We start from the raw sequence: 21,355 nt of genomic DNA, 5'->3' as shown, positions 1-21,355 counted from the left end.
ATCTGTTTGGCTGGAGCGGATAACAATTGTACCAGCGGAGGATTTGAGTGGGCAAACTATCTGTCTATGCTGTGCCAGCAAAGCTGCAAAGTAGCTCTTTAAGGATAGAACAGTTACAAGAACTACACTTTAGGAAAGCACATCATTGTATCAAAATTTCATAATTACCTCAGCTGACACTGTGCATCTGTCCCACATCCTAGCAGGGACCTAGATGGTGCAACATTAGTCACCTCTTCAAGGAGGAGAGGAGCTAGTTGCAAAGGTGAGAATACAGAAGAGGAATATGACAGGCAGGACTCAACCACTCCTATTTTACTTGCAAGACTACAGTAATCTAAAATGGCATCCTGAACTTGCCATATGGAACAGCACCAGTTGATTCTACACCCTTACTAGTCAAATTCCCCAAAAATCTTTAACTGCCCTAAAATTAGAACAAATCACCAATGGGAAGCACTTGGCTCCATACTGATAACCCTCAATCTAGCACTTAAAGGGCTGCCAGATCAGATTCTCATTTCCAACACAATACTCCACTGGAGTTGCATAACACCCATTCATTTCACAGTTGTGAAATCCAAGAGTGTGAACAGTACCAGTGCAGAAGTGCCAAAGGCATTTGCTGTCCCAACACTGAGAATCAATCTCAATAGACCTGAGGATCCACAGAGACTCTTACGAGAAATTTCAGAGGCTCAAAATTTTAGGTCCTATTGATATATGCTTTTTTTCTAGTCAAGTTATAACACACAACATTTTAAAAACCTTCCTAAGCAGAAATACTTACTTTAGTGTGGTTGTGACAACAGTTTCTGGCAAAAAATAAAAACCCCTCAAGAACCAGATAAATAAAACTCTGCAAATACAACTGTAGCTCTATGTTTAATGCAACTCAAATTAACTTTAAAGTTCAAAACAGTACTGTATACACATTTAAGATGCTGAAAATGGCTTAAGAATGTTAGTATATTCTATTGCACACCAAAAAAAACACAACACAAAACTTAAGCCTTCAATTTTCTAGCCCCAACTAATAGTTCATTTCAAATTCTTGAGTTCTAGACTTCTTGGTTGTGAAGAAACATGAAAACATGCCAAACCTATGATTCGCTTGAGAAGAGAGGGCATTTTCCGCTTAGCATGCAAAATGACAAAATACCCAGAACTATTAACTGTCATCACAGCCATTTTTATTTAGGACTAAACAGGATTTTTGTGAGCTTCATTTTTCAAAGCTAGAAATGACATTTCATGAGGGATTTCCCTCCCCCCAAAAAAGCAGCGTACTCTAAGAGGGAACAAGGGAAATTGGGAACCTCCCTAGCCTTGGCAAAGCACTTGCAAAAAGAAAAGGAAGATCTTGCTGGCCCCTGCTTATTACTGCTATTCCCCTTATTTAAAATGGCTGCTGCAGCTGCTATAAGGGAAATGACCCCCCACCCCAAGACATACAGAACACAAGCCATGTCCTTTCTTGGCAAGAGAAGAGGTGGATCTCACTGCAGAATGAAGAAGCACTCCAAACACATCTGCAGCAAGTGAAGTAACATTCCCTTCCCTCGTGCTGCCCCCAAATATCACTAAAACTCAGAGCCCCTTTGCAAGGCCCCCTCATTTAGACTCAATCCTACTTCTTGGGGAAAGGACTAGAGTGCCTTACATGCAGAACGTCCCAGGGAGGGCTGAGAGAGAAGCCTGTCTGAACCGCTAGAGCAGAGCTTTCCAAACTTTTCATGTTGGCAACACACTTTTTAGACATGCATCATTTCGTAACTCAGTACAGTGGTACCTCGGGTTACATACGCTTCAGGTTACATACACTTCAGGTTACAGACTCTGCTAACCCAGAAATATTACCTTGGGTTAAGAACTTTGCTTCACGATGAGAACAGAAATCGTGCTCCGGCAGCGCGGCAGCAGCAGGAGGCCCCATTAGCTAAAGTGGTGCTTCAGGTTAAGAACAGTTTCAGGTTAAGTACAGACCTCCGGAACGAATTAAGTACTTAACCCGAGGTACCACTGTAATTCAGTTTTGCTAGCAAACAGGAGGTTAAACTAACCCCTTTCCAGCCCTGGGAGGAGCATTAGCACGATACATCTACATGCTGCAGCTGACACACTAATGTGTCGCTACACACAGTTTGGAAAGCTCTGTCCTAGAGAACCACTGCTAGTCCATGCAGACAATACTAAGCCAGATGGGCCAGTGTTCTGACTCAGTATAAGATAGCAACTTCTGCATCACTATGTCCCTGTGGTTTCTGCAATGATATGCAGCAGTACAATTAATGTGTAGCTCATCAGCCAATTCCTAAAAGAACTTTGCAGTTACTCTATCCATATTACCCATTCCAAAGCCCATTTGTTCTCCTTCAATACTGATCTAATTAAGAAAAGAGTAAATACTTTTGCTCAAAACAAAACAAATTCCTTCCAGTAGCACCTTAAAGACCAACTAAGTCAGTTCTTGGTATGAGCTTTCGTGTGCATGCACACTTCTTCAGATACACACTATGTTTTGACTATGGCAGACCAACACGGCTACCTATCTGTAACTGGTACTTTTGCTCAGTTTTGTTTGGAATTACCGTATTTTTTGCTCTATAAGACGCACCAGACCACAAGACGCACCTAGTTTTTGGAGGAGGAAAACAAGAATAAAAATATTCTGAATCTCAGAAGCCAGAACAGCAAGAGGGATCGCTGCACAGTGAAAGCAGCAATCCCTCTTGCTGTTCTGGCTTCTGGGATAGCTGCGCAGTCTGCATTCGCTCCATAAAACGCACACACATTTCCCCTTACTTTTTAGGAGGGAAAAAGTGGGTCTTATAGAGCAAAAAATACGGTAAGTTGCAGGTTCATTTACCACACTACAACTGGAGCGGGGTGGGTGGGGGAGATGGTCCTATTCAACAGGGGCACATGTCCACATGCACCATTAGTGATAACTTGCCTAAAGCCAAATGCGACTGAAAAACTTTCAGCGGCTTGTTCTTCGCAGATTATTGCTTTTGTGTGCAGCTGTAGTGTTAAGTGACTTTGCAAAACCTTAACTTAAAAGTAGTCTTATCACAGACACCAAATAAGAGGCTTCCTGCTTTCCACTTCTAATTCTTAAAGCTCTCAGGGTAGCTTCACACAAGGTAACACACAGTACCAATCAATGGATGACTATATGCTATCTCCAAGATCAGAGGCAGCATGTCTCTGGATACCAGATCCTAGGGAACAGCAGGAAGGACTCAAAGTCCTTATGTCCTGCTTGTGGGCTTCTCATAGACAACTGGTTGGCCACTGTGAGAAACAGGAAGCAGAACTAGAATAACCTTTGATCTGATCCAGCAGGGATGTATAGAAAGCAAGTTACATGAATGCACTCATGCTTCCAAATGTTATTATCCCTTTGGCCAGATGCAACTCCTGCAAGCGAGATATGCAGGTTATCTTTTTTGATACGACAAGATTCCAAACTTTTTAGTATATTATTATTGATCTCAGAACAGGCCAGAAGGGTTTATATGTATTTTATATATAAGTAGCAGATTATCTATTATATTTATATTGTTGTTGTTATTTAAAATTGTATACCACCCTTTATCCATAGATCTCAGGGCGGTAGAGAACATAAATCTAGCTCTCATCTAACTCCCCTAGCTCTTGTGGTTTACTAATTAGGCATACAGGCTATGTGAAAGAAGATCTACCGCACTTCATGAGAGCTAGTATTCACCAAAAAAAACCCAACTACAGATAGTTTGAACTACATAGTTTCCTATTTTTTAAAAGTGAGTATCACCAGCCAAACCACTCTTATAAAATCCAGCTGGACCTATCAGGAAATCTGATTCTTTGCCAATTAATCCAACTGTGTCAGTCATTATACCATGGCAGAGTATTTTCAGAGGCCCTAGAAGCTGTAGAAAGGATACGTTTTCCCCCTGCTGTTAACATTTTGGGCTTCGTTCTCTCCTTATTTTTTCCTATTTTGCCACCACTCCTTTCCATTTTCATATCAATACCAGTTGCTTCCTCTCATACCATTACTCAAGTTGCACACTGCTTGCACAGCTACCCATCTACCAAAACAGATAATGAGCAAAAGATTTAATGAAACTACTAAAAACTTTCAGGTGCTATTTATTTGGAAAATGGATAGGCTGCTAGACATTTGCCAATATCATACAATACTTCAATGCAAAATATCTCACACAACAATAAAAAATACAAGAAACAAAGCAGATAAAAGCAGTTTTTCAAAATAAATCTGATGGTGCCCATTAATTACAGGAATGACAGACCTGCTCTTCCACAACACTTCAATCATTTTCTTACTATAATGCCCAAAGGGGAGGTGCATATAAGCAAATATGTTGGGAATGTGCATCTGGAAGATGTGGTCCTTGAAACCTTTAGACATGAACATTCTGTATTTTTGTACATTATCTTCCCTACAGTCATTAAGAGGAAAGGAATAGTCATTGTGCTATGGAAATGAAAGAACCCTATAAAATAGCTAAATAATTGAGTTCAAAAATTGGCAAGTATACAGCCAGTGACATTTCCAAAAGGAAGATCTTGTTTATTTTATTTTTATCTAAGCAATTTATATACTGCTTAACTACAGTTGTCTCTAAGCCACTCTTTAACACATTCAGCAGTAGTCACCTATAACAGGGTAGGCAGCTCGGTGATAAGGCATGATAGTACTCGCCTTCAGACATTGTTAATTAGGGAGAAGTTAACATTTATTTATTTAAATATTTACAGGATGCACTTTCATATAAAATCACCAGGTGGTAGACAACCTAAAAAGACAATCATGTGAAAATTATGTAAAAGGTGCATTGGTGATGTCCTATCTCCACCTCCCTCATCACCATTCAACATTCTTCATCACCTTGGAGGGCAACCTTGGGAAGCAGGCTATCTTTTGTACAGTGGTACCTCAGGTTAATAACTTAATTCATTTGGAGGTCTGTTCATAACCTGAATCTGTTCTTAACCTGAAGCACCACTATAGCTAATGGGGCCTCCTGCTGCCGCTGTGCCACCAGAGCACGATTTCTGTTCTCATCCTGAAGCAAAGTTCTTAACCTGAGGTCATATTTCTGGGTTCGCAGAGTCTGTAACCTGAAGCGTATATAACCTGAGGTACCACTGTACTCTTAAAAGCCCCTGAGCATTTTGAAAATCCAACTTTCCAGTGCTTTACTGCACACACACAGGGAGATTCCACAAGTACTCTCTGCTTTATGAAGTTGCCCTCCACATATTGGATGATATACCTATATATATATTGATGGGGGGGAAGTAAGGTAAAGGTAAAGGGACCCCTGAACGTTAGGTCCAGTCGCTATCATGCTAATCCCTATTGCCCCCTTTGTATGCCGCCTCTCATCAGATGTTACTAATCAAGAATAAGCTATGAAGCATAGCTGGATTCACACACTAGCCTAACTGCCAGTCTGCCACAAGGTATTTGGTGGTGTTTGGCATTGGACCATACCTAAGAAATGATAGACAGGCAGGGCCAATGCTGTAAAAATGCAGCATATAAACTGCATATGCTGTACATATAAGCACATAGCTAAAAGATCTAATTGAAACTCCTACCCCATAACAGGACCATTTATATGCAGTCTGCATCCTCCTTCCCACCAGTCCACTAACAGCAACAGGTGATTAGATCACATTTCGCAAACTAATGAATTATATAAACTTCCTCAGCATAGCTCCAGATCTCTTAACTACTCATCCCAATGCTCATCCCATGTTTACATATTCTCACATATTCTTATTAAAACAAATGATGCAGAGTAGCAAACTGAAGAACACCAAGATGGAATTGAACATGCCTGGCTGCCCCTTCACTAAAATGGTACCTACGTGCAATCAAGAAAATAGGCACAAATACAGACTTATGGAAAGTAGGCCATCCAAAGGAATAACCAAAGGTCCAGGCTACCAAAGACAGAATCCCTTTACCATATGAGTAATATTAGCCTGGCCAAGCAACAAAGACCATAAAGATTTAAGAGATATTTTTACTTTTTACTGGAGCATCAGGAATGATTGCTCGACACCAGTAGACGATCTTCACTGGCTCTCCCGCTGCCCAAAGTACAGTTTAGGAAATACCCCTTCCCCCCAACCCTCTGGAAGGCTGTGCCTAGAATAACATACCCTCCCACAACACAGAACCGCTCATCGTCCACAACGTGACCCTTTCTCTCCCCAATTCTCTTGCAGCGACCAAGTGCCAGGGCTGTGAGCATCCCCTGCCCCCCCCCCAAAGCCCGCTGTCTGGACATGCCTCCGAAAGCAAAACCGCAAAAGACGCCTCTGGACTCCCCTTTTCGCGGACCTCCAGTTTACACAGACCAGGGGACAGAAGAACACACTGCAACCGCAGTACCTTCTCGGGCGGTTCCCTGCAGGCTGCGCCAGCCCGACCCGCTTCTTCCGCCTCCTTCCTAGGACCCGCCGCGTCTACGGGGCCCCGGACGGGCTGCTCCATCCTCCTGGGGACCTGAAGAGCCGAGGGCCCCGCTTTGTCCCCCCGGGAGCGGCCCTTCCTCATGGTGGGCGGCGGCGGCGGCGGCGGCACTTGCTCAGCGCGGGGGCTCGCAGCCTAAGCAGCCGGCCATGGCTGCGGAGGAGGGCGGCGGGGTTGGCGCTGGGAAGCACTCAGGCAGCGCAACCTGCCTCCCGCGCGGACATCCCCACTCTCCTGCCAGAGGCGAGCACGCCGGGCACTGCGGCAATCCCGCCCCCTCAGCCACGTATCGCGAGAGGTGGGGCCACCGGCGCGCGAGGGCGTTCTAAGGGGCCGGCGGCGCGGCGGAGGCGAAGAAGCGAAGTTCGGCGCGAGGTGGGAGGAGCCACACGGCAGGGGGCGGGGAGACGGAAAGGCGAGGGAAGACGCGTCGCGGAACAGCTTGGAAGGCGAGGGGAGGGGGCGGCGCGCAATGCATGATGGGGTACATGGAGCAGTGCTGTATAAGTGCAAGGCGGCGCAGAAGCCTTTACTGTGTGCGGCTCCGTAATGGTGCAGAATGATGCCGTGTCTTCATCCATCACCCTTGCCCAGCTCCACTTGCCTTCCCCAGCAGGGCAACCCTGCTAAAGAGGGCTGCCCCCATGTGCCTGGCTAAATGGTGGTAGCTAATTGGTCTTAAATCCAATTCTAATATGGATTACTTCACTGGTTATAAATTATGGAAATAATGATGGGCAGCCTGTTAACATTTCCCAACTGATCTTTGTGACTTCAGCAGCTATACACAGAGTGCTATCAGAGTTTATGCTGCTTTATTAAGATGATATGTTGCCTGTTTCTGATACAACAGCTGGCTTTTGGCCATTGAGCACTGGTGCCAATCTTGTCACAAAGTTACATCCAGAAAGACTCCGTTCCCTAGACTCTTTAAGTACATTTTTAAATGTTATATGAAAAGGCAAAGCACTCTAGATTCAGAACAAATTGCAGCAGCTTTACTTTGTTCCATATCACTGCCCACTCTGGCCACTCATAAACAATGCAATTTGTAACTTTAAATACGAAATAAGCCGAATTGAACCTTCAGCGTGGCTTACTAGTACCAAGTAGACATAGAATTGTGGAGTTGGACCATCTAGTCCAAACCCCCTGCAATGCAGAAATCTCAACTAAAGCATCAATGGCATGATACGGCCATACATAACTGGAGTAAAATAAAAACTGAGTTTCTAGGAGGGAAGTGAAACTCCCTTCTTTTCCCTGTACTGTAATGTAGCTATATTTAAATGAAAATCTAATAAAAATTGCAGTGATTTTCACAGTTTGTAGCATCAAGGTACAAATTGCTGCCAGAAGGTAGATACTACCAAAGTTTCTTTCATTGTTGTTCTCAGACCTCCTGTTAGAGCAATATAATTGTCAGGAACTCAAGCTTAAGCACTATAACCAAGCATTGGCTCCTTTAGAAGCTTCAGGATCGGACTCAGTGCCTGTTCATGCTCTTCCAGATTTGCCATCCTTTTGAATCAGGCTGTTCTCCCCAAGCATGGGGCAAAACAGAGAGCAGATATGAAATCTTATATTGTGTGCTTGCATAATCACCTTCTGTTTAAATTATTTGGACACCATGTTTTGCTCTTGTGTAGCTCAAAGTGTCTTGGATTTGGGTTTTTTTTCTGGAATGACACACACACACACACACACACACAAACACACACACATATATATATGTATGTCAAGCAAAGCTGAGCAAAACAATCCCTCAGGTATTGGGAAGCAGTGCTTCCCTGTCAAATATTAGCAGCTTGACCTGGTTTTTAAAGTCATCTTAACTTGTAGTTGGTTAGGGCACAGTGAGGAAATTGGACTCTACTCTAATTCTAATGTTTGAAATGGGTTTCCAGGGCAAACATTTGCAAGCTCTTAGAATCTTGGGCAGCTTTACCTTTTGGAAAAACTGGAACTTAAATTCAAGCAGACTTTTTAAAAACTAAAATGAGCAGTGCAATGGTCAAATGCTATTGACAAGTAGTTATAATTATTAATACAGTTAATAGTAATATCCAGGATGGGGGGGGGAGCTAGGAAAGATTCACCATCTGGAATCCTAGAAAGCTACTGCCAGTCACTTCAGATGAATTGGATGTACCAATGGTCTGATTCAGTATCAGACAGCTTCCCATAACAGGCCTGCATAACTTGAGTCAAGAGCAGACTACCATTGGCTTGATAAATCTCCTGGTTTTGCTGTCTGGCTAGGACTGCAAAATCAGGCTTTTAGCATCCACATGTTTAAAAAAAAAGGGGGGTGTTCTTAAGCATCTGTCAAGTCAAAAAACTGACTTAAAATATCTTTATGCTGTTTTTCCACAAGCTCAAGGCAGCACAAGTGAGAAATAAACATCACTTAAATCAAACAATGAAACCCCCCCAAAATCATACAATGAAGCCTATACAAAATAACAAAAAATAATAATGGCACCCATTGACTTCCAACTTACCCAATGAATCTCATAGCCCTTGACCAGACATGCCAAAAATTAGCTAGGCATTCCATGGCCTCAGTAATGCTTCTATAAAGGCCCTGCTCTAACTTCTTAGGTTAATGTGTGGTACAATATGGCCTAGCTGCTTCTGAGCCTTAAACTTCAATATATCTTCCCTGAGCAGCATTGGGTCACATTGTGCAATCTGTTTTAGAGTATTCTGACAGACTACTGTTGGAGACAGGATCCTAAACTATGCCCAAACTAAGTTATTATGCCTTTGCTGCAACTGACCCTGAGATAAGTCTGTTAGCTTTGCAAAGGGTCAGGGAACTTTTCTTGGCAAACAAACTATGGATTTCTGCTGACAGGCAATATATATAGAGAGAGAGGAAAGAAAGAGCAGCAGCACTTTGTGTTCCAGCCTATCTCAGAGACGAAAGAAGCAAGAGGTGTGTTATGCCCTACATTTATTTCTGAAAATTTAATGAAGCTTGCTCCCCACCACCCCCAAATTCTTTGACCATAATGTACTATTTCCATACAGGGCTATTAAAAAGACAACGGCAACAAGAATATGCTAAGGTTTTCGGTGCTCCTGTTCTTCGCGATCTCGGCAGTGTCAATCAGTGGAAAGAGGCAATGTCTGGAAGGAGCAGCTCACAAGCACAGACCCAGCCAGGAGAATAACTTGCACGAATGCACCCTATATTCCAAATGTAAGTCCTGTGAAATCTGTGAAATATTTGCAAAACTATTTAAGTTAGCCTTTACATTAACTTAGCAGCTTTGATGCCACCCATATTAATTTGATGCCCTGAAGAATTTATTAAAGTTAAGTTTTTATATTGATATATCAATATATAACCAATATATCCAACGGCACAAGAAAAGTCAGCTGCCCAATTGGTTATTTGCATCAATTGGATTTTAGTGAATGTGTGTGTTTTGGCCCACATGTTGAAATCTTATTATCACTTGCTCCAGGAATGATGTTAGGTTGTTGTAATTAACAATGTGTGATATCCTGTTTATGCCTGAGCTTTATGCATCAGGGTTTTGCTTCTAAATGGGGCATGCACTGGGTGGTGGGGTAAGAACTGTCTTTATGAATTTGTCAGTATCAACAATTTCAGCTTATGTTCATGATTTCCAAAGGGTCCCCCCCCCCAAGTCTTTTTTTTAATATAGAGATGATAAGTGCACTGAAGGAATGAAGCTCACATTCTTTTGCATGAAAATAAATCTGTATTACTGTATAATTTTAAATCTGTATAATGTTAAATTATCATTTCCAATATCAAATTTGAGTTTGAAGTATTTAATTAAGATATTTCCTTTGTAAATTTTAACTTCCCAATAGTCTTTTGGTTTTAAAACATGTTTTTAGTAGCATGTTTTTCATTTTACAAAAGCACATGAAAAATAATGACGGAACTCACTTCCCATTTTTAACTAAGGGACCACTGTGGGAACTTACGTTACAAAGTAAACCTTCAGAATGAGATATATTTGTTTTTAATTCCCCACAGCCTCTTGTTGCTCTGAAGACATTACAAAGGAACTAGCTGATTCACCAGTGATTAAAGTAAATACCACCTATTGGAACCGATGTGGCAATAACAGTAAATTGTAAGTGACTTGCCCTTGTTCTTTTTCTCCAAGTGCATTCAAATTTTTTCCTTAATTCAAGGGTTCTTGAATGAAGCATAACTTTGTGAAAAGCACAGCATAAGGCTGCTGCCCTTTTGGGGGGTATGGCTTGTGTACCTTTAACAGTAGCATTGCATGCAAAAATGCATTGGGTCCAGTTATGCGTTTCATGACAGTGCAGTTGTTGAACTGTTGAAAACAGGAGCCATTGCAGAAAAAAGGTTGGAAACCCTACTTCCATATGCCAGAAGCATCCCCTCTTTTTTGACTGAACACTTACATTTCATTGACTTTAATATATTGCATTATTATCAGTGCACAGCAGGTATACACAGGGGAAGAGTTTATTGTATGCATTTTAAAATTTAAAAAATACATAAAAGTAGAGGCTCACTGCAGAATAAAAAGCATTTCTGCATCAAACCTATTTATTTTTGTAGAGTACATGGTTCACAACTACCCCCATCATCCTATCAAAGTCAGAGTGGCATTCAACTAAATTTTAACCAGAACAGATCTATTAAAACTAATAAGTATGACTAAGTTAGGTCATTAATTAAGTGAGCCTATTTTGAGTAAAACTTATTATTTGAGTAAAACCTATTCTTCAGATGTGGGCCCTTGTGTAGACAAAATGTTACTATCCATGCACCAGAGGGAAATATTTAGAGGCTTGGGGATCCCTGAAGTTTGCAAAAATTCAATGGCTCTTAGAAATGCTGACCAACTATTGTTTGGGATGGACGTTGGAAAACTAAGGGGGGGAAGGTGAAATGGAATAGAGTATCCTGGGAAAGGACAAAGCTGGCTGGCTGAAACCCTAAGTAGGAACACTGAACACTGCAAGACTGTTGCAAATAACACTTGCCTGATAAGGCATAATGGCAGAATCTCCATAGAAGTGGAACAGTTGCCTGTGGATAGTATGTGTTCCATAACCAAATAAGTTCTATTACAGAGTGTCTGACCATTTAAGTAGAGGAAGTCAAAGGTGTTAGGATAAAGTAATGGCACATTATTCTCCTGTGTATTGTATACCATAAATACATGCAGGTCTTGAAACATGTGAGTGCCAGGGGCTGAACGGCAGAACTCTAATTGTATTGTAAACCGCATTGAGATTTTTTCTTTAAACTATAAAGCGTTATAGAAATGAAATTAATAATAAAAATAATAAATAATGTTGCCTTGGTACCCTAGCCTAGCCTAAAGTGTTGCATTCCAATAAAGTTCTTTGGAAAAATGCAGGCTGATCTCCTAGAGCATAGAGGTAGCCACATATGCAATGCTAGTTGTTTTTCATGTAATAACAATGGTTATTTCTAATGCAACAGATGTCAGAGCTATCTGAAGAAGATAGAATGCTTTTACAGGTGTTCACCATATATTGCACATTGGGCACATCCCCACTACGCAGCTGCTATTGTGTCTGTTCCCATGTGCCAAAACTTCTGTGATGACTGGTAAGTTGGGGATTATGCTTCTCATTTTAATAAAACAGTATCTTTCAGCCATCAAATGCCCAGGTAAACAAAGAAGTTATAAAATTCCTCTTGACGGTTAACAATTAGGGTGACAGACACACCTCAGTGTGGTTGATATTGAAGCAGGAACTCTTGATTCTTGGGTCCCAAGATATTTAGGGCTTTGTATGCTAGTACTAACACCTTGAATCGGATATGCACAAAACCTTGCACTGACAGAACATTCGCCTTAGCGCTATTTTGAACACATCCCTGACATTCCCACCACCCCATTACATCCCTGTGCCTGTTTTACAACATGCCCCTTATTTTAAGATAAAGGCAAACAATACAACACACATGCCAGTTCTAATGATGGACAACTTTATTCTACAACACTTCAGCTCTGTAGAACTGATGACAAAATTCCTGAACATCTTGCAATAATCTAGAGAACCACACAACAAGCTCCACATGTACAGTGGAGATTTGAACTTCTGTTTCTTGACAAGAAGCAGAGGTTGCTGATAGACTTCTGTTCAAATAACAGAGTTACAGATCCCACGGGGCATGTTCAAGACCTTAGATGGAGCTTTCTGGATTGATGTCTGCTCTCTGGGGGTGGTGTTCATTTGAGCAGACTTGTTCCCAAATGATAAAATATTAGTAGTTCCTCACACTATGGACAATATATTGCACCTATCTCTGGCCATCATCTAATTCACTGACGAACACTTTGAAAAGAGAGTGAGGAATAGCGAGCAGCACTTCTAACACTGCTCTGGCACCCCAGATACCACTTATCCACAACACTTTAACCTCTAGGTTGACAACTGGGGGACCAGGTAGCATTCTTCAAACAGCTGGATTTGACCTAGAGTGCTCAAGTTATTGACCCACAAATGAGTCTACTTCAAGCTATATGCTGGGAAAGCTTTGAACAATGTTTCTACTTCTCCTGTACACCCAAGGCGGAAGTTGAAGAACTCTTTTGTTATATAGACAGTAGAATCTGTTTAACATACTGCATGGCTGCTAAGGGTATCCCCATTCCCCACATCCTACAGAGATCCTTATTTCAAAATCCTCTGAACCTTTGTTGTAAAGGGTAATTTTCACAGTGTTCAGAAGAAACAAGAACTTGACTTTAAGGGACATAAGGAATCTTACTTCAAGCTTTCCTCTTTCTTTCTAATGGCTTGGAATTTCCTGCACCAAAAGCTCATTTTTCAGTATATATGTGGACTTTGGAGAGCCCTTAGGGGTAGCTTCCCTTTCCAACCCACCTGCCAAAGAGTCCTTGGACAATTACAGAGGAAATGGTGAACTTGACACATTTAATAATTCTCAGCACTGACATAAGGATTTGTTTTAAATGAAAACAGATCTCTCTGGTGAATCATACTTTGGGAAAGTGCATTGCTTTTGTGTTATTATTTCATTTCTTTGACACTGTACACCATATGGTTTTTCTCCAGATATCCTTTTCTCCAGCCCTCAGTATACTTTAAAGCTGGGTCATCATAAAGCACTTAAAAAAAAAAAAAGGCAAACCAAGTAATTGATAAAGTATCTACTTTTCTACACTCTTATTTGGAAGTAAATCCAACTGAAATAAATGGGACTAACTTCTGAGTGTGAATGCATTCTAGTGGGCTGCAATCTAGTGACTATTTTATCATTTGTTGGCAGCATGGAAGTAAGTTTGTCAGATCCAGTACAAGGTGGGCCTCCAGAGTTTTCAATAGTTTGACCAGGCAGAGATTAAACAGAGCTTTTCCTGTCATAGTGCTAGAATGAAAGGAGAATCTGTGCTTGTGACATATCCCCCTCCTGTACAGTAATTAAAGTAGTTCCCTGTTGGATCTGATGATCACAGCTGCAAAATAACCATCCTGGAAAGCCAATGCTCTTGAGAGCTCTTGAGAAGGGGAAGGAGCTGCAGAAGGAAGTGACAGCTGTGTGCATATCCTGCCCTGCCCAAGCCTTCAAAGAAGCACTAGGGGAAAGAGAAAGTGTGCTGCTAATTCACTATCCTGTCGCTCTGAGCTGGAAATGAAAGACAAGTCATTATATTGCCTATGGTGAGGGCTGTGGAAGGGAGCAGGCGATTAGTCTCTGATCCTGTTCCCACTTGAGAGAAGGATCAGGGACATGCTGCCTTCTCCTTTCCTTTAACCTTCTCTCCCTTTGTCTGTAATTGTTGAAATGTCCTTTAAAAAACCTGACCTAGAATATTAATCAGAACAGGCATTATATCATCCATACTTGTGTTGACAGTACATAGCCTTGAAAAGCGGGACTTTAGGCAATACAAAATTCAGCAATGACACACATGTCGCAAGCAATATTGCCAGGCTGCAACACGGAGAAGCAATAGAGACTTCTTTTGTCCTTTCCTTTGTTAGTCCTTTCACCTACTCTGCCCACCGCCAACTCCCATGAGCAGGCCATGCAGCAAGCAGTGGAGACACAGACAGAGAGGCCAAAGAAGAAATAAGTGTGGCAACTTATTTTCTTGCTTTCTCAGTGGCTTTAGAGAAAAGGTGGGGAAGCTGGAGTCCGGCCACATCTGCCCTTGCTGGCTAGGCTGATGGGAGCTGGAGTTCAACAACTTCTGGAAGCCCACAGCTTCCCCATCTCTGCTTTAAAGCTGCAGTGTAAATTTCAACGTCGTCACACAAGTCACGTCTAAACAGCAAACCTGCTTTGAGAAGATGAACGTTCACCCTGGCATTAGCACATTATCGCAGGCACTGCTTATGGGCAGATTTTTACACCTGTAAGAAATGAAAACGTTACCTTTAGGAGCTAATCTTAATTTCAAAATCTTACTACATCTGCTAAAAATTGTCCGGAAGAGTCAACTGAGATGCTCATAGGAGCCTGCAGCTCTTGGAGTTTCTATTATATTTATATATTTTCATGACCAGACAGGAATAATAAACTGAAGAGATGCCTTTATAGCATTTTAAACAATAGATTCTTCTAGCAAACCATGATCTAAGGTAGTTTTTATGTCGTCGTCCCCTTTTAATTTGTAGTTCTTTGAGATTAATTTGTAATTAACCTCTTTAAACAATATTAATTTTAAAACAATTACCTTACTGACAGGAACTAATCTTTCCACTAACCATATTTAAACTAAGGCATGCTTCTTATTTATAATATTAATGTGATTATACAAAATGGTCTCTTTGATCCCAGTCAGAAGTTAGGGGGTTTGCTTGAGTTTTGCCAAGGCAAACTTCTACAAGATACAGGCTAAAAAGGCTGGCAAAAGATGAAAGGAGGAGGGGAGCCAATGTTGCTAGTGTTATTATGACTCAAACATATTTTTTCATTAATTTCCATGGCAACATAACCATCATACAGTGTCAGCTTTTGAAAAAAACATGCTAAAAGACATAGAATTTTAAAAGTATGTTCATATCACGCCTTTATTTTTAAGCACAGATTGCATTCATATAAATGGTGTGACTAAAGCCAAATACGAACTTATTGACCTGGTATTTGTAAACTAATACAGTGGTACCTTGGGTTAAAGACGCTTCAGGTTACATATGCTTCAGGTTACAGACTCCGCTAATCCAGAAATAGTACCTCGGGTTAAGAACTTTGCGTCAGGTTGAGAACAGAAATCGCGGTGCAGCAGCAGCAGGAGGCCCCATTAGCTAAAGTGGTGCTTCAGGTTAAGAACAGTTTCAGGTTAAGAACGGACCTCCAGAACGAATTAAGTTCTTAACCCGAGGTACCACTGTAATATGCTGAGTACATAAGAAAGAACTGTGCTTAATTCTGTTAAAATTTAGATACATTCTCTTGCCAAACAAGAAATCATGCGTCAAAGTCCAGTTTATGCAAACATGTTATTCTTTAAGCATTTTCTAGCTGAAAACAAGGTCAAAGGAACTGGTTCACCTGTTACTGAGGGCCCCTGCAGACAGGAATTTTAGTATGTATTCAAGGTGATTTGTGTTCTTGTGGGTATCAGGATGGTCATATGTGATCTTGCATTCAGGGCAGTTCACACCATCAAAACACTCTGGATCACACAGCATCTGTTATGAGCTTTGCATGGCCCATAGCTTCCTTACCACCCAAACGTTACTTTTCAGATCACAAATGTTCTAGGTGTTTTTTAATCCAACATTTATAGTACTGCAGTGCTTGGCTACTCTGGCAATGCACAGACTTAAATTTGCTTATTGGTGATGTCACTACTTACACATACTTCCTATTGATGCCGTTTTAGTGGAAACAACTGAACTTTTAGCACAACAATCACACAGAATCATAGAATCTTAGAGTTGGAAGGGACCCAAGGGTCATCTAGTCCAACCCCCTGCAATGCAGGAGTCTCTGCTAAAGCATCCATGACAGATGGCCACCCAACCGCTGCTTAAAAACCTCCATGAAAGAAGAGTCCACCATCATCTTTATAATCTTTTTTTAAGGGCATAAGGTTGCACTAAAGTGGGATGCCACAACGCTGTGAGGAATACAGGCTCATTCACTTCTGTTAGATCAGCTGGCATTTACTGAGCTGGAAATGAGAGGTGGAAAGGAGAGGGATTGTGTGTGAGAGGTGTGTAGGATCCTGTTACTGACCTTAACAGATTGGAGAACTGGGCCCAAACTAACAAAATGAATTTCAATAGGAACAAATGCAGTGTTCTATATTTTGTTTATAATTTTCACATTTACAGATTTTCCACATTCACATTCACCATACAAAAACAATACACAAGGTTTTACACTTAGGCAGGAAGAATCAGATGCACAGCTATAAGATGGGGGACACCTGGCTTTCCAGTAGTACATGTGAAAAGGATCTAGGGGTCTTAGTAAACCACAAGCTTAGCATGAGTCAACAGTGTGATGCAATAGCTTTGAGCTAATGGAATGGAAGCAAATGCTATCAGCCCAGCCTACACACCTTCCTCTGTGTTGATTTATGAGAGATGGCACATAAATCAGTAATCTATGCTTTCTTTACCTTGCAGGTATGAAGCTTGTAAAAATGACTTCACTTGTGTTAGCAACTGGCTGACAGACTGGGCAATTGATGAAAAAGGAGAAAACCACTGTAAGAACGCGTGCATCCCCTACCACGAGGTAGTGTATCATAATGAACCACAAACAGTGCACCTATGTGAGGTAGCCAGAAGGCTACATATAGCTCTGCATTCAACACCAGGGACCTAGTCTAGTAGATGTTCCTTCAACAAGAAAAAACTCACCTACTCAAACTCCACCGGTATTCCAATATCCTTTAGTAGAACTTGTGCACAGTAGTAGAGTAGTAAAGATTAACAATAATCTGCAACAAGTCACTTAATTGAATTTCTAAATTGTGACATCCATAAGACAAATTCTAAACCATGTGTTAAAATGAAGTGATGCGTTATTTGTTAGAAATAGATATATCTAAAAATATGTTTTCCAAGTTTCCAATAGCTGATCTACTTTTTCTGAATTAAAAGATAATTGTTTTAGAGTGAAAGGAGGAACTTAACACCTGTGTTTGTGCACTGCTGTGAACTTTCATTCAGAAGTCCAGAGTGATCATACAAAGACACAAAAATTCAACCTTATCTTAAGGCAAATAATTCTGCTTAATCTGCATTGGAAGGAATTGACAGTGCAATACTTTGCATGTCTATGCAGAGGACTTTCTCTTGGAGAAGTGGATCTAACATAGCAGACTGAATTTATCTCAAGCACCTCCGATTCAGAGACACAAGTTAATTATCCAGCCCTAGTGGAGGCTGATTGAAAGGAAATAAAGGAAGAGCAGTGAGTACATAGAGGGCCTTTGTGAACCTGCTTATTTCACTAACAGTCCTCACTTTGGGAATCGCTGATCTAGATTAAAAGGATGCAGGTTTTGTATTTATTCCTAACTTTTACATTGCACCTTTCCGCCAAGAAACTCAAGGCATTATGCATGGTTCCTCTCCATTTTTATCCACACAATGACTCTATGAGGTGCATTAGGCTGAGAAGTAGTGACTGGCCCTAGGTTATCCAATGGGCTTTAAAGCTGAGTGGGGATTTCAATTTGAGTCTTCCCAGTCATAGTCTGCCACTCTTAACTACCACACGGGCTTCCTGATTACTTTCTCAAAGCAATATCAATTTTGCCCTTTAATAATGGCCCATAATACATGCTAATTTACCAGCTTGCAGTCTATTCATCAAACCACTGCCATGTGCTGCCCAATCACATCCCAAAGTATGTTGCTGCTTCTACATTTGGCAAGACAGAAAGGGGCCGTGTATCTCAGCTGGAGATGACTTGGGTGACATCCACACCATACACTTAAATAACATGGCTTCCCCCAAAGGATCTTGGGAATTGTAGTTTAAGGGTGGTGAGAATCAAAATTATGTGAGGGGTAAACTACAGTTCCCACAATTCTTTATTTAAAGTGTGCTTTAAATGTATGGTGTGGATGCGACCATGCTTCGCATGCAAAAATGTCCATACTTCAGTTCCTGGTTAAAAGGATCAGGCTAACTAGTGATAGGCAAAACCTCTGAGAGCCAAGAGCATGGGTAGGCAAACTAAGGCCCAGGGCCGAATCCAGCCCAACAGCCTTCTAAATCGGATTCAGCGTGTTTTTACATGAGTAGAATGTGTCCTTTTATTTAAAATGCATCTCTGGGTTATTTGTGGGGGCTGCCTGGCGTTTTTACATGAGTAGAATGTGTGTTTTTATTTTAAATGCATCTCTGGGTTATTTGTGGGGCATAGGAATTTGTTCATTATTATTTTTTTTCAAAATATAGTCCGGCCCCCGACAAGATCTGAGGGACAGTGGACCGGCCCCTTGCTGAAAAAGTTTGTTGACCCCTGGCCTAAGGAGCAATTGCCAGTGAGAGCAGGTTAAAAAATGGGCTAGATGGAAACACTGTATAAGCCAGCTTCCTATGTTCTTGTGGAAGCAAAGAAAATTGAGATTTCTGTTTGAGTTGGCTCACAGCTGAAAATAAAAGTGACTAAGATCCAAAAGGAATAGAGCTGGTCAGCGCACTGAGGGAAGAAGATTTGTCTCTTTATTTCCATTGCTTTTAGCTCATACAGTAAAGCAATCAGCCACTCCCCGCCCCCCGCCCCCCCCCCCGATTTGTACAAATGGCAGAAAGGAGCAGTGGAGGGGGAGTGCTATGTGCCCTACATGGGCTGTTGTTAATCCTGGACCAAGCTTTTCCAAGCATGGCGTAATAGAAAGATCTAGAGCAGGAGGAACATGTGGCCTAATTTTGCAAAGTGTCATCAAGAGCCATTTCATTTTGTGTCTATTGCATTGGATGTCGTAAATTTAGACAGTTTTGTTTCTCTGACTCCTAGATGTATGGCAATGGGACTGACATGTGCGAGAGCATGTGGGGAGATTCACTGAAGGTAAGTGACTCCCCCTGCCTGTGCCTGCAAATGGATGAGATGGATAGCAAGGTCGTCAAGCTCTTGGAGGAGAGGGCCACCGGTAATAGTAGCAGCAGCAGCAGAAGTGATGAAGAGCAGTTCTGTCGCCTCAAGTTGGACAAAATAAAGAAGCTGAAGGAGCCGAAAGAGGAAGGTGTGGAGACATTCTAAGTGCCAGGGTTTCTTTAGGTTTTAAAGTGACGCATGTTGCACCTTTCCACTATTAAAACAATACTCAGGGTGGCCATCAGCCACACACACAAAAATACAATAAAGTGACTGAACAATTAAAATAACTTTAAAAAATTAAAAGCCTGAAAAGTAAACAGTGTGGCAGATAATGAAAGCATCAACCACCATTAAAAATGGCATGGCTAACCGAAAGCCTACCTCAAGAAATGACCTTCACTTGGTGGCAGAAGCTGAAAGGAGAGGGAAGCAAACAAACCTCCACAGGAGAGAGTTCCATCACAGGGGGCTGGCACAGAAAAGACCCTGTTGTACATCATCAGTCAATGTCAGGATCCACAAAGGGGCCTTTTCACCAGATCTCAGAGTGTGGGCAAAATGGCATGGGAGGGCAGCAGTCCTTAGGCATCCTGGACCTGAGTCATTTAGGGCTTCATTTGTGATAACACTTTGAATTGTCTAGATGTTGCTGGACTACAACTCCCATCATTACCGACTATTGCCCAAGCTGCCTGGAGTGATAAAAATTGTAGTCCAACAACATTTGGAGGGCACCATGTTGACTGCTGTAGCTAGTTGGGTGCTGACTCTAGTGTGATTATTTCAGTTCGTCCTGCTCCCTTCATTTGGGAGAGTAGGCCACTTCATCAGTCTTCTTCAGCCTAGGGTCCACAGATGTTGTTGGACTTCTAACTCCCATCATCCCTGACCCCAGCTGGCTGGGGATATGGAAGCTGAAGTCCAACAACATCGGGATACAAAGTTACATCATGCTGAAACATAAGGCAACATAAATCAGCTGCTGGCTTAATCCCTTCACTCATTTACTTACACAGTGCATAACAGAATTACAAAGCCAGTTAATGAATACACAAGTGAGCAAGGAAGCAGTGCACCTGCAAATCCTAATGAATTGCAGAATTGTATTATTAGGTTCTTTCAGAACCCACTTCCAGCTCTGTTTAGCTGTATCCGTACTGAGCAGGTTTCCATGGCAACCAGACGTAACTGCACTCTTCACTAATCTGGTCTCAGCCTCCTAGCAGCCCTACAAAAGGAAGTAGGATAAAGCTCCAGGCTGGAGATATCGGCAGTTTTAACAATTCCTGCCTGTTACCTTTGGCATATGTCACTTGATTTGAACTCTGGAGTTCTGCTTGCCTTCATTGATTAGATACTTGGCAACAAGTGAAGTCAAACCCACACCATACATTTATCCCAAAGACCCCTGGGAACTGCAGTTTGTTGGGTGTTGATGGTTGTTAGACCCCCCCCCCCCAGCGCTGTCCGCAGACACTTCCGGGTCACGTTGCCAGCGCAGCACATGGAAACGCCGTTTACCTTCCAGCTAGTAAGCGGTCCCTATTTATCTACTTGCACCCGGGGGTGCTTTCGAACTGCTAGGTTGGCAGGTGCTGGGACCGAGCAACGGGAGCGCACCCTGCCGTGGGGATTCGAACCGCCAACCATGCGATCGGCAAGTCCTAGGCGCTGAGGTTTTACCCACAGTGCCACCCGCGTCCCACCTCCACCCGCGTCCCACCTCTGCCTAACATAGTTTTTAAAAATGTTATATTGTCATTTTTCACAATAGAAGGGTTACAGACATAAGCAGTGAAAATAATTGTAA

General features: G+C 41.9%; 2 protein-coding genes across 4 annotated transcripts in view; one reads left to right on the top strand and one right to left on the bottom strand.

The window, feature by feature from the left end:
* The window catches only part of MAST2 (microtubule associated serine/threonine kinase 2), a 152,944-nt gene extending 146,160 nt beyond the window's left edge, over positions 1-6,784 (bottom strand). For 2 of the 3 annotated variants that reach the window (XM_081868214.1, XM_081868216.1), the window contains exon 1: positions 6,419-6,784. In XM_081868214.1, coding sequence (XP_081724340.1) covers positions 6,419-6,583 — 165 coding nt within the window. In that variant the 5' untranslated portion in view covers positions 6,584-6,784. The remainder of the gene's footprint in view (positions 1-6,418) is intronic. The other variant, XM_081868215.1, reaches the window with a different exon arrangement.
* A 2,552-nt stretch (positions 6,785-9,336) lies between these two features.
* On the top strand, positions 9,337-19,862 carry LOC309345295 (riboflavin-binding protein-like). Its single transcript, XM_081868306.1, has 6 exons — positions 9,337-9,442; positions 9,536-9,707; positions 10,521-10,620; positions 11,976-12,104; positions 17,111-17,222; positions 19,462-19,862. Exons 2-6 carry the CDS (start codon positions 9,566-9,568, stop codon positions 19,705-19,707), a joined length of 729 nt encoding a protein of 242 aa, XP_081724432.1. The 5' UTR covers positions 9,337-9,442; positions 9,536-9,565; the 3' UTR covers positions 19,708-19,862.
* Positions 19,863-21,355: the final 1,493 nt, after the last annotated feature.

The sequence above is a fragment of the Podarcis erhardii genome, assembly GCF_964252035.2.
Source record: "Podarcis erhardii genome assembly, chromosome: 6".
Lineage (NCBI taxonomy): Eukaryota > Metazoa > Chordata > Lepidosauria > Squamata > Lacertidae > Podarcis > Podarcis erhardii.
Note: the sequence above shows the minus strand (reverse complement) of the source record. Positions and strands in the feature narration are given on the sequence as shown.